The 13,543-nt window shown below is 36.5% G+C and overlaps 1 protein-coding gene across 4 annotated transcripts in view; it reads right to left on the minus strand.

The window, feature by feature from the left end:
- LOC136857743 (quinone oxidoreductase-like protein 2 homolog) overlaps nt 1-13,543 on the minus strand; it is a 64,045-nt gene that overhangs the window by 39,406 nt on the left and 11,096 nt on the right. For 3 of the 4 annotated variants that reach the window (XM_067136636.2, XM_067136637.2, XM_067136635.2), the window contains 2 exons: nt 11,068-11,297; nt 5,738-5,971 (listed from right to left, as the gene is read on the minus strand). In XM_067136636.2, the coding sequence (XP_066992737.2) occupies nt 5,738-5,971; nt 11,068-11,070 (237 nt within the window). In that variant the 5' untranslated portion in view covers nt 11,071-11,297. The remainder of the gene's footprint in view (nt 1-5,737; nt 5,972-11,067; nt 11,298-13,543) is intronic. The other variant, XM_067136634.2, reaches the window with a different exon arrangement.

Consider the following 13,543-nt stretch of genomic DNA (forward strand, 5'->3'; position numbering starts at 1 on the left):
ATTCAAGTAAGTTCTACAATAGGCTGTTATGACAGTTTTTAGAAATGCCATTCAATTCAGATCAGATCAAAACAAATTTTAAGATCCTAAAATCAAGGTTCACTGTGGTTATGTTTCGAGACATGACTCTAAATTAAGTACAAAGACTAGTAAAATTCAATTGCTGAAAAATATACAAGAGACTTTATAACAAATCTATAATTCTTCATTGTCATACAGAAATAATTCAATTTAACAGACCTATGTTTGTTTAATCACTCGATAAGAAAGTACATCAGACTGGGTAGATTCTTAAAAGGGAAAATAAAAATTATGCAACACAACATCGAAACAAAGGAAGAAGAGCCATGTGCTCAATGTTCAATTGCAAACAGCCTTCAAATTGTGTCTTCTTCCTCCTTTTTCTTTGATACATCTTTTTCTGCAAGTATAGGGCCTACTTCTGGGATCAATGAGTATCATTATATGCATATCACAGGCACTGTCCAATTCTAGCTAAATGATCTTCATAGTGTGTCCTGCCACCATTGTCTTGGACTTCTGCAGGGAGGCATTTACCATGATGGTGTAGGAATTGAAAGTGACTGTACTAGTTGCTACTCTCAAGATATGACCGTACCAACTCAAACACTTCTCCCATGTTTTTTTCTATATGGAAACAACTCTCAACCTCTGCCAAATCATGTCAATGGTTAATTAGTCAAGCATGGGGAGGATAAAATAATGGCATTCCAAGATTGTATAAGAACGAAGTTGCCGAACACTGAAATAAGAAGTGGAAAAGAAGAGTGGGACAATTTAAGACAGATATTCGTGGAAGCAGCAATTGAGGTATGCAGGAAATCAAAAGCAAAGCTTAAGGGAAAGGAGATACGGTGGTGGACAGACAAAATAAAAAAATGAATAAAAGAAAGGAACAAGGTGAAGAAAGAAATGGATAAGGAAAAGCAAAAAAAGTATCAGAGTGATGAAAATAAGATAGAAAGGTTACATGTGGAATATAAAAGATTGACACTACAAGTAAAGAGGAGTATCAAGGAAGAAAAGGAGAAATGTTGGATAGAGTTTACCAACAAAATTGAGCAAGATAGTCGAGGAATTCAGAAACTATTATACCGAGTAATAAAATTGAAAAGAATAAATCAAGAAAAAAAATCAAGGTATTAGAGAGAGAAGATGGATCTATAGCACATGACGAAAAGGATCTTCAGAAGGTGATGGCGAAACATTTTGAAAAACTTTATAATGAGGATGACTGCTCGGAGGAAGAAAGAGATAAGAAAGAAAGAAAGAAAAAAATGGAGAAAAAGAAGAGAACCTGATAATATGGTTGGAACTTGAAGGGGCAGTGAAAGCAATGACCAAAGGTAAAGCAAGTGGAAAAGACTAATTCAATGCTGATATGATTAAGGCAGCAGGAAGCAGTGGACTACAGTGGCTATACCGAGCCCTCAATGCCATATGAAAGGATGAAAGGATACCTGAAGATTGGCAACAAGAGAGCATTGTACCATTGTTCAAAACAAGGAAATAGGAATAAATGTGAAAATTATAGAGGTATATCCCTATTATCACATGGGCTAAAAATAATGGAGAAAGTCATAGACAAAAGACTGAGGGATATAATAGAAACACAGAGGAAGAACAATATGGCTTTACACCAAATAGATCAACAACAGACTTTATATTTACAGTGCAAATGATAATGGAAAAACACCTGGAAATGAACAAGGAAATCATCTTCGTATTTTTGGATTTGTAAAAAGCTTATAATACAGTTAAGAGAAAACATGTATGGGAATGTCTACAGAAAAGGAATGTACCAAAATCATTAATGTTATATCACAAGAGTAAAAGCAGTGTACAAGTGGGGAGTGGTGACTGAAATATTTTATACAAAAAAAAGGTCTCAAGCAAGGAAGTGCATTGTCACCATTATTGTTTATTATATTGATGGATGAAATTATAAAACTTGTAAAACAGAGTATCAGTAGTGACGAAGTGAATGCTTTGGTATTTGCAAATGATGTGGTGATTTGGAGAAAGGGAGAAAATGAAGTACAAAGGAGACTGGACATTTGGAATGAAAATCTGAAGGAGTTTGGAATGGAATTAGTAAAAAGAAAAATGTAGTCATGCACTGTGGAAAAGAGAAAAAGAGAAGCTAAGTGAACATTCTACCATTGCACTTTCCGTAATGTAAGTTTTTGCCAAGTCAGAGTGAATAAAAGTTACGCAAAATGAAATTAAACATAGCGAATGAATACATAGCATGGTTCAGAGGTCTATAGGGCCGAAAGAGCATAATCGCTATGGCAGTGAAAAAAAAAAAAAAATCGGAATCAGATTGTTTAAAAAAAAAAAACCAATCGATGACACATTCGTCAATCGCGTTACTCGCAGATAATACGTAAAAATAAGTAACCTTCAATCAAGAAAGGAAGAAAATAGAGGAGAAAGAAGTATATCTGTTAGAAAGAAGTTATACTCTCACTAAACAAGAAGAGAGAAATCAAATAAGCTAACTACGTTATCATACATTAGCCGAAATCAGCATTGGCCAGCATAGTAGCAAGATTGCCGAGCATATTTAGAAGATACAGTCAAGATAGAAAGAAAAATAAGAAATAACAGCACAACGAAATGGGCAGAATATTAAATCAAATCTTATTTTAAAATAGTAAAACAAAAAATAATTGGTTTTAAGAAGTTCAGAATGATTTAGAAAAGCTGAATATTACAATGAAGCAAATTGAAAATAGAGTAGAAAAAAGGATTCTCAAGAACAAACAAATAAGATTGTCATTAAAAACTGTACAACACAAACAATATGTCATATCTGATGAAGAAAGGGCAGCCAGGTCAGCCAGAATGAAGAGGTTTTGGGAAAGGAAGATGATGATGCAAGCTAAATCTTCAGTTAATTCTTTGTTAACGTAAATGTATTTGGGTTTGATTTAAGTGCTCCAATGTGGGTGTAAACTATGTAAATAAATAAATAAAATATAAATGAACTCAGAAGCAATATCATAGCCAATATAGTATATTAGAGAGCAGTTTCGATTGATATTGAAGGCAGACAAGCATTCATATTTGTCAGTATTTTAAGAGTATCATCATGAATCGACCCAACTCACATATGTATTCTTTTACCATGATCTCAAGAAAGAAGAAAATGTCATACTAGATGGGCAGCGGACATTCTTAGAGATGTTTTCGTTACGCTGGAGCCAGCCCACCTGATCTGAACACAGAGCCAGCTGACTTTGGTTCCAGATCGACCGAATGCAGCAGCCGTAGGATGGATTGTGGCTAGATCATCCTGGACCACAGAATGAAAAGATGAGTTTCTTGATCCCAAATTCTTCATTGAATTGGTGAATAATAATGTTTAGAATATATAACCATAGAGATGTACTTGTAATATTGTTATAACCAGTGTAATTTAACCTAAAAGTCAAGCTCTACCGCACTTAATCTCAATGAGAATCGACATACAAAATTGGAGTAACTTTCAATGTGTATAAAGCAAAGAACAATGCAATGGCAATCCTGCAATGATGGTATGAGTTAGGTAATGTTTCTTCTTCTTCTTCTTCTTCTTCTTCTTCTTCTTTTATGACCACATAGGATCACTTTAGTCAGTCCGTCGTTCAGGTCTCTTTCTATTGAGAAGTAGATGTTGTGAATTAATAAAGCATCCTAATATTAAGATGGAAACCCGTATATAAGAAGAGATTGAGGTATTTGAGAAGGAATAGATATGTTAAGGAAGGATCAGAGTTGAAATGAGTAAGCTATGTATTATAATGAAGAAAATGAATAGTTGTTGAAGAGTATAGATATTAGGAAGGCAGAGTACAATTGGAATTAACACAGAGTATGAGTAGCTTAAGACAGGGTCGAGTACAGATAGTAATGCAGTAGAAAGAAATCTCATCGAAGGATTGAAGGAGTATTACGACTACTTATCTAAACATAAATGAGTGTATATGAAGCCAAGTCCATCAAATAGAAACCATATGTTTGAAATAAAGCTTATTATGCTAGGAGTTACTATAAACATCACACATGTGTATTCACATAATAATATTCATAATATATGAATGAAATGACTAATGTTTTCATGGATAGTCGTTGAGCTGTTGAAAGGATTTAAACTGCTGAATGTACATAAGAAGGATGTTACACCACATGGATAAATAAGCATAGTATTCTCATAATCGAGCTGTGATCAATTAAGAATGGATAGGACTAGTGTTCTGTTACAGATTATATGATTCAAAGGTTATGATATATATTTGGAATATAACAAATTAAGTACACTCAGGTTATTAAATGCAAAATTTTGCTTAGCAAAGAACAAGAAAGTTCATTTGAAGGTTATCCTGATATATAACCATATTATGGGGAGAGCCCACTGAGTTGGGTAAGTTTTGTAATTTTCATCCGATATTCACCAACTTTTGTGAATTCAATTATGATGCCAAAGTTAGATTATTCTAAAATCTGGAACAATTTGGTACAATGGTTTCTGATTTATTGCATTTTAGAGAATTAGTTTGCATAATTTTAAAACATCCCTTGCATGCCATTTTTTGAGTTGTCATTTGAAACTCTCTTGTGATAGTTCTTAGGGGTATATTAATAATCGTTGGTATTATTATTTGAAAAATCACAGTAATGTTATTCAAGTACTTTTTCTCTCACCTGTTTGCATTTTTCTTTGAAATTCTCAAAATTTTCATATTTGACTGAAGATATCTCTGTGAGATATTTTTTTTAATGGATACCAACTTTTATTCATAAGGTAATATAGGCATGCAATCAGGCAAAAAATATTGCACTTAGAGCATTTTGAATACTGAAAAATAAAGTTTTGAGAAAAAGCTAATTTTGTAAAAAAAATACTATTTTATCTTACAGTAGGTGCATGAAAACTTCCCAGCACCATACATTTCTCTTTCCTTGGCCCTTTTCCTCTCCTCAGCAATAGGTTTTAGCATTCTACTCTTCTTTCTTGCAGTTTTCTCTCCACTTTATCCTTGGTGGCACTTTTCCTTGTTCTGTCATCCTCCACACATACCCTGTACGAAGTGCCACGCAGTTCTCTTTCTTCAGTTACCATCCTGAGTTTATTGCAGGCAAATGCACCCATATTGAATTCCCCTACAGCATTCACAACTGCCATATCAACTCTGAATTTGGAAACAAAGGTTTGTTTAGGGCACTTTTGCCAAATTATAGAGTGTAAGTTCTCATTTAGATCCTTGCACATTTTTTCAAGAGTTCATCATTTGCCAGTCTTAAATACAAGGACATTAGTTGCCACTGATGCTTTCACAGCCCGTACTTATTGATATGAACTGTATAAGGCTTTTGGGCTAATGCCGTGTCAAGAAAATAAGGTGAAATTCTTTACGTTTTGCAGAGAACTGTGCTCTGCGTCATCAGAAGAACTCTTGACAGTCGAGAGTGGTCCTTCACAACCACTTGAGAGAGCAGGAACAATTTTCACTTAAATTTGTGTGAATATCCTGATGCACTTGTGTTTATGGACAGCATTGCTCATTTGCTGATCAGTAGGTTGAAAGTCAATGGATCTGTAGCGCAAAGGAGGGGGAGGAGTACTTTAATTTATTAACAAGGAAAAATTCAAAGGATGAAACTTTACGAAGTATGTTAACAGTGTAGGCCAATGATAGAAATGGATAATTACGTATAACCAGCGGCTTACCATGGTTTTGGCGATACATTCCTCTGCTAGGCCACCGAATGTTAACTTGTTAAGGACAACAACTCGATCGCCAACAGCAAAGCCTTCACTAGCAGCAGTGGATCCCACCTCTGTAATCTTGCCACTTACTTCATACCCTGGTACGTAGGGAAAACTTGGTTTGAAATCATACTCTCCATTAGCAACCAAGTAATCTGATGTATTCAGGCCACAGCATCGCACCTTCACTCGTACCTAAAAGAAACTATATTCAGATGTACTGAAAACATTCAATTGTACATGTATATAAAGAATAGTCAATTTAAACCACGCTCTTACTTCTGAGTCACGCATTTGAAAGATGCAAAAATGTTATATTCATTTCAAATAATATTACTAACTCTACCATGAAACACATAGGCCTAGTACTAGTATCAAAGTTGTGCCATGATGGGGGAGAGAGTTGTATGTTGAGTGGTCAGCTGTCATTGATGGCCTAGGAATAAGTTAAGAGGCATACTTGAGAAATGAGGAGCAAGGTAGTTTCCCCGTTGCTTTCCTAATCACGCCAGAATTTGCTTTTAGATAGATTTATTAACCACCAACAGGCTATCACATATGAGACTGCCAAGCCTACTAAAATGCATGCACTAACCGACTATGAGCAACCTTTTCACACCATGCATAACAGGAACTGGCTGCATAAGGAATGGCATTACTAGCATCACTTATACATCAGTCACTTCCATATAGTCAAAGTAAAGGATGAGACAGACAGGTCGATGAAAGTAACAAATTTGTTCTAGCCCATACCAGAAGACATAGTGAACCGTGATCACTAGGTCTTGCCAGCAAAGGCATGGGGAGGGAGTAGTCATCTCTTAATGAGAGCATAATGTAGGCAAGTAAATTTCTTGAGAAAGGGAGAACCATTACAGTCATAGAGTATAAGAAATCTCTAAGATGATTGTGATATGCTACCAATTCCAAGAGACTTAGGAAACTTTCTAAGGTTGTCCTCATCTTACATGATGATGCACATCCTTATGAGGCAGAATTAAGTAAATTACAATTCACGCAAGGAGCACTTTGTTCAGAGCAAAATTGATTCAGAGAGACTGTTATCTTCTTGCACTTCATTACGTGATATGTATCACACTGTTCATTGCACAATACACATACACAGGATTAAGCAAGATAGATACTGAATCATCCTTCAAATAGCCTAAATGCATTTCCAATTTTTTAGTAACCTGATGCTTAAAGAGTAAATTGAGATTATTTGGACCTGTTATGAGGATGGAGGAGGTAAGGATACCAAAATAAGTGTTAGAGGCTAAGATAGAAGGAAAGAGAGGGGCCTAGAGCAAGATGGATGGACTGTGTCACGAAGAGTACAAAAAGAAACAAAAAGAAGAATGGACTGGACTGGAATACAATTAGTGAAGCGGGGTGGTGGAAGGAGAGGCAATGGTGGAGAAGTGCCATCAACACCCCGACCTGGCAGGAGCTGGACAAGGGGAAATTAAAATGATGAGTAACCTGAAATGTTTAATTTGTGCTGCAGCATATCGATAACAATAAAACATTGTCAAACTTCACACCACCTGGTCACAAAATTTGCTTCATTAAATTATCTTCCAACAGTCACATTGTTTGTAGTATTCATTTCTTGGATTGTTAGTACAACATTTTTTTTCTAAATCACTGTTTTTTATACCCTAAGAATGACATTCCCACCTTTTCTGCCAGTAGAGTCTGAAGGTTTGTCTAACATAACCCAGATGTTCTCATTTTTACACACCAAACAAATTTGTTGTAGAGTTTGTTGGTAACACTATGGAAGATACATTTTTCTCAATGTTGATTTGGAGAGTAACTTCCTTAACACTGGATTATTTACCTTAGAAATAGGTATGTCGGCCGACACAAATGCCCTACATAAATCTTCACAATAAACTGGAAATGTATCCTCCTGCATCATTAGAGGTTGTTGCTTCATCAGGCGCAAAACTGCAGTGATGTGTTTCTTGCCCTCCTAGGTTGTGTGACTTTAGATCGCTGTTCAGCCTCTAGTGCTTTCCCACATGATTGGCAGAACAGGATGGATCCATCTGAACTAAAATTATCCTTAAACTCTTGAACATTATTGTTGCAGACAATAACATCTTATTGCTTTTACTTTAGGCGTTGTAGTACTGCCTTGCATTTCACAGCACCAGAAATGAACTACATGCGAGTGATACTCATTTGGTCTCACACAGTTGGGAGGAAGGTCAAACACATGGTGCAATATGGCTATGGACAAGGAACTCCCCGGCTTCTACGGTGAGTGCAATCGATAAGATAAGAAACATACAGCTGCATGCTGATATGCAGAAGTAGTACAACATATACTATGCAATTAGGGCAGTGAATGTTTATACAGTATTACGATTAGATAGATCACAGGTTCTTCCCCATTTAAGTAACACAAAACAGAAATGCAATAAAATGATCTAGCATGTTGATTTAAAAATATGTAAATATGTGCTAATAACTGAAGAATAGGAATTTATGTAATTATAGGTTTCTTCATGTTCCCAAACAGGTGATAATCACTTGGTGCCAAGTCGGAACAGTATACTGGGTGTGGCAGCACCCATTGCATCGATTGTTGTTTCGTTTGTGGCTCATGGTAATGGAGCCATGTTTCATCACCAGTCACAAGCCTAGCCATGAAGTCGGCAGGATCTTGATCATGACATTGCAAAAGTTCTCTGCACATGTCCACACACCTCTGCGTTTCATCTGCAGACAGGAGTCTAGGCACCCACGGGGGTGACACATTCCCCAACTGTAAGTGGCCATGCACGATCCGCTGCAGGGTGTTTCGGCTAATTCCTGTGGCTGCCTCCATTTTCGTAAGGTAAATGTGACGCAATTGTTTCCTTAGATGGCCTGTTCGACCCGGGCAATATTGGCTGATGTTGACACTGTCACATTCCTTCCAGAACTGGTTCCCTTGTCCACTGATGTGCGTCCTGTTTTCCAACCTTCCACCCAGTTGTAAACCGTTTTCCGTAACGACCCATACTCAATATATAAATTGTGATATATTGTGTCTATACAAAGCAAAGTTAAAAAAAAAAAAAAAAAACCTGTGTACCTTCCCCAGCTATCCAGTAGAAACACCAGAGGCACTGAAACTGTTCACTATTCCTTCATCGCATGGCAGTAGACTCATCTGTACATTCTGCATACTCCCATACCCAACTTTTTGTTGCTGCCTCTTCATTGCTATTTTTGTACTCAATTCTCCTTTTCAGCTATACTAACAGTTTGTCTTGTAGTCTGATCTTTTATATACCATTCAATTCGAAGTGTCTTTCTTGTAGCAAAGTCGAGATGATTCCAGAATGTTCAAGAAAATGTGTATTTTTATGCTAGGAAAATTCCTTGGACTTAGTGGGAATCAAATACTTGCTGCCTGACTAAGAAGTCTATATGATACCCCTCGACTGCGCTCTGTTCCGTTAATAAATGTTTATAACCATCTCTGCGCAAATTCAAAACGTAGTCACTTGCACTTAAATGTTCAGTAAATATGCATTTTCATTCAAATTCACATTTTTGAGCAATGTTTATTCTCCGATACACAGAATGCGTGTACTCAAGAACCCAGAAAAAATGGGTTACATCCAAAACCCTAATTGTACATGTATATCACAACCCTTAGCAGCTGAATAAGTTTGGAGAGCGATACACAAAAAGTCATAGGACCAAAGTTGTAGATCACTGCAAATTGAACCCAGATTGTGCCATCCGTTTTGTGATACGACTTACCGTTTAGCCAACAAATACCTCAGAAGGAATTCTTAAGTGATTAATAGCTGAAATCAGAGAGGCACCATTGTATTGTATCTATAATCTTAGATACCACACAATACACTTCCAAAAGAGATCAGTGCAGTGATCAGATAGGTTGCCACATTGAGAACAATGATGAAAACAGACTCAGAATAAAGGAATCGTTTGTTGGATTTATGGAAGTGACCATTAAGAGAAGCAAAAGCTATGCGTGCATGATTTTAGATATTCTACGTAAAATGGGCAACAACATCAACAATTCTAGAGGGCAAGGTTTCAATGGAACAGTCAACATGACTGGAAAGTATGACTTCAAAGAAGGATGAAGGAACTAGTACCAAATGCAGATTTTATTCACTGTGCAGCCCATAATCTTAATCTGGAGCTAAATAACTTTGTTTTTTATATTTCCGAAATGCAACAATTCTATGATGTTATTCAGCATGTGGTATGTTTTCTTCAGTGAGAGCTTGCCCCGTTGGCAACAGTTAAACAGAACATTAGTTGAGAATGTCCGACTCGTTGGCCAAATGGTCAGCGTACTGGCCTGCGGTTCAGAGGGTCCCGGGTTCGATTCCCAGCCGGGTCGGGGATTTTAACCTTCATTGGTTAATTCCAATGGCTCGGGGGCTGGGTGTTTGTGATGTCCCCAACATCCCTGCAACTCGCACACCACACATAACACTATCCTCCACTACAATAACACGCAGTTACCTACACATGGCAGATGCCGCCCACCCTCATCGGAGGATCTGCCTCACAAGGGCTGCACTTGGCTAGAAATAGCCACACAAAATTATTATAGCTGAGAATAAATGTGTTACTTTAAAGAAACTATACATGACAAAATGGTCACCTTTTCCCTAATTCTTGGCCATTAGAAATAACTTCTCTTCCGTTATGAAGCGCCTGAATAGCCCGAAATCGTTAAAAGACAGGAGAGGCACTGTCACTCATAAAGCAACTCAATCAATTTGGATAACCTTGTACTGAAAAGTATTAATTTAGTTTGAAAATTATTGCAGAGGGAGTTGTGTGATATCAACTTTGCTTTGTCATTGTTAAGAAATGTGTGCAATAGGTTACCTTGTCACATTTAAATAGAATTTTTTCTCTTTTCTAGAAAAGCAATATAGTATCTGGGACTGGAAATGCATTAAGCTAGTATTCTACTGCAGTGGGTAAAATCCCAAGAAAAATCTACACAAAGGATGACTATATTCAGGTGAAAATCCATATTCCCCAAACAGCAATTTTGTATCACTCCTACAATGTAAGGTGTAGAATGATGGCTGTTTTGGGAAGCAAAGAACAATGTTTTTCCAACAGATGAGTAGGAAAACTGTTATAGACACAGCTAGCAACACCCCAGGACCTTCATATTAATAATTATGAATATCACCTAATACATTTTTGTTCAGCATTATTAAAAATGTATCGTGTGAAGGGACACAGCTATAAGTCCACAATTTTAAAAGTTTAAAAAAGTCTTGATATTCTACCATTTCACTCTTAATTCAAAGTGTCCACATTTTCTCTTCTTCAGAGTAGCACGTCTTCTTCAGAAAAATACTGTGCATGAAGCATACTGTCATGCATAGTGGCATCTGTTGTTGATAGGAGACAGGATTACTCAAGATCTGTTGCTGGTTAGACTCATCATCCGTTTTTCTGAACGTATGATGCCTTCAAGCAAGATTCAGCAAACTGATGCAAGGATGCTGAGCCCATCCTGGAAGGATTAAGATGGATTAACAAAGGTTCAGGGTATATGTATGAGAGATGGGGATAGCTGGACAGCCACAACCCACATTAAAAAGAAAAAGCAATCTACATTGGAGTGGGAGATCTATTTTTTGTAAAAATACTGTATACACATTTTGCAAAATATTCTTGAAATTCAGACTGCAATGAGGACAACTTGATTAAAAATAGAAATTCTGGAATATGAGTAATTAGCTTAAATGTTATAGCTACTACCAGGTGATGTATAGCACCACCAAGAATCAGTTTACATTAATACCAGAAATGTAAACAGAAGCACAACATTACTGTTAACTTCTACAAAGTTTTTAAATGTAATACAATAAATTAATTTTAGCAGTTTACTGGTGAAATTGAATATCTGTAGTGTGTTTGCATGCCTTGCAATATAACTGTTGTAATAAAACTACTATCCAGAAAATATTTTAAGATTTTCTTAAGGCATGGATTATTCACCAATATCTACAGACAGCCAGAGTGTAATTTTATACATTCACACTGACTTCATAGGCATATCCCTAGCACACAAACTGATACCATTTGTAACTACATAAGCAGTGTGCACTATGAATTGTGTGACAAATGTTTAAGGTTTGAACACCCTGTCATGTGGGAAATAAGCTCAAATATTTGGTTCTTGATAGCAAGAAATGAGACATCGACATAGATTTATGCCAGATAAATGAAGTATGTGGCCCCAATGCTACAAGTGATGAGTGATGACAAAATTCATAAGTGGGTCAGATTATCCGAGACAGGTTGAGAGAATATTCATGATGACCCTCGCTACAACCAGCCGGTAATTACTGACGATGCCGTGCAGATAGTAGATGACAAAATTTCTGAAAATAATGCAGTTTACATTTTCCATACAGTCACCGAGTTCACCACAAGTTTCAACGTCAATTCTCCAAAAAGTTGTTTCAGGAAAGATGGACTTTGGGATGTTGTGCTATCAATGAGTTCCAAAAATGTTTTGTAAGAAAAACAAAATCAAGAGCCATGGCTGTACTTAACATTTTTGACCTGATTCTATAAAGAAATTTATGAATTATTGGAACCCCTCACCATGGGGATGAGACATAGGTGTGCAAAGTGACTCCTGAATCCATGCAATGAGACAGTAATTAATAATAATAATAATAATAATAATAATAATAATAATAATAATAATAATAATAATAAGAATAATAATAATAATAATGGTATGGCCTCAGCTACCCTTTGCAGACATTTCGATTTGACGCCATCTGGCTGTCTGCTCGTCAATTTCAATGTTCCGGTTTACTCTGTCTGCCATCTAGCGGACATAGAGTAAACCGGATCTCTCTTGGGCGTCTATGGCTGAGATTTAATTAATTTTGTCGGGTAAATACCAAATGTATCACCAGAGATCTTTTACATGCCGACATCGTACGACATGGAGTGTCGAATGGACTTTTTTCCGCCCTTCAAAAATCCGACTCCCTCTGCCGGGTTTAAACCCGCTATCTTGGGATCCGGAGGCCGACACTCTACCACGGATCCACAGAGGCAGCATATATTACCATTGATGAAAGTGAAAATCACAGCTCACAAGATTATGGCAACTATGTTTTGGGCCAGATGCTGTGTTTTGCAGCTGTCTGCCAAGTTTTGTTGCTTCATGACAATGGAGACTCCCCCCCCCGTTTAAACGCAAATTCTGAATGAATTGTTTGGCTGGTACAAATTGGATCATCCCTCCTCTCTGTACACTTCACTTTGCACCTAGTGACTGACACATATTCCTGCATTTGAAGAACTTCCTTGCTAGCAAGTGCTGCCATACTGACAACAAAATGACGATTCAGGAATGGCTTCCCTCACAGAGAGCTGACTTCTTTGAGGAGGGTCTACAAAACTTACCATATTCCATGACAAATGCTTAAATAAAGCCTGATACTATGTAGAAAAGTGGCTAAAACAATGAAGAATCTAACAAAAAATAAATTACGGTATTCAATATATTTATTGGTTCGAATTTTATAGAAAAACTATCCTTGCTTAAAATATTCACCTTGTACTTTAATAACAAAGTTCCTTAACATTAATACACATTAACAGTAATACAAATCCATTAGAATTATTCTTTTATGTTGAATTACGTAGTTGAAATATTTCCCAACACTGTTTTCATTTAAAAATAATTTATATCCCATTAATATACTCTCTGATTATAGTTATTTTATCATC

The sequence above is a fragment of the Anabrus simplex genome, chromosome 1 (genome assembly GCF_040414725.1).
Source record: "Anabrus simplex isolate iqAnaSimp1 chromosome 1, ASM4041472v1, whole genome shotgun sequence".
Lineage (NCBI taxonomy): Eukaryota > Metazoa > Arthropoda > Insecta > Orthoptera > Tettigoniidae > Anabrus > Anabrus simplex.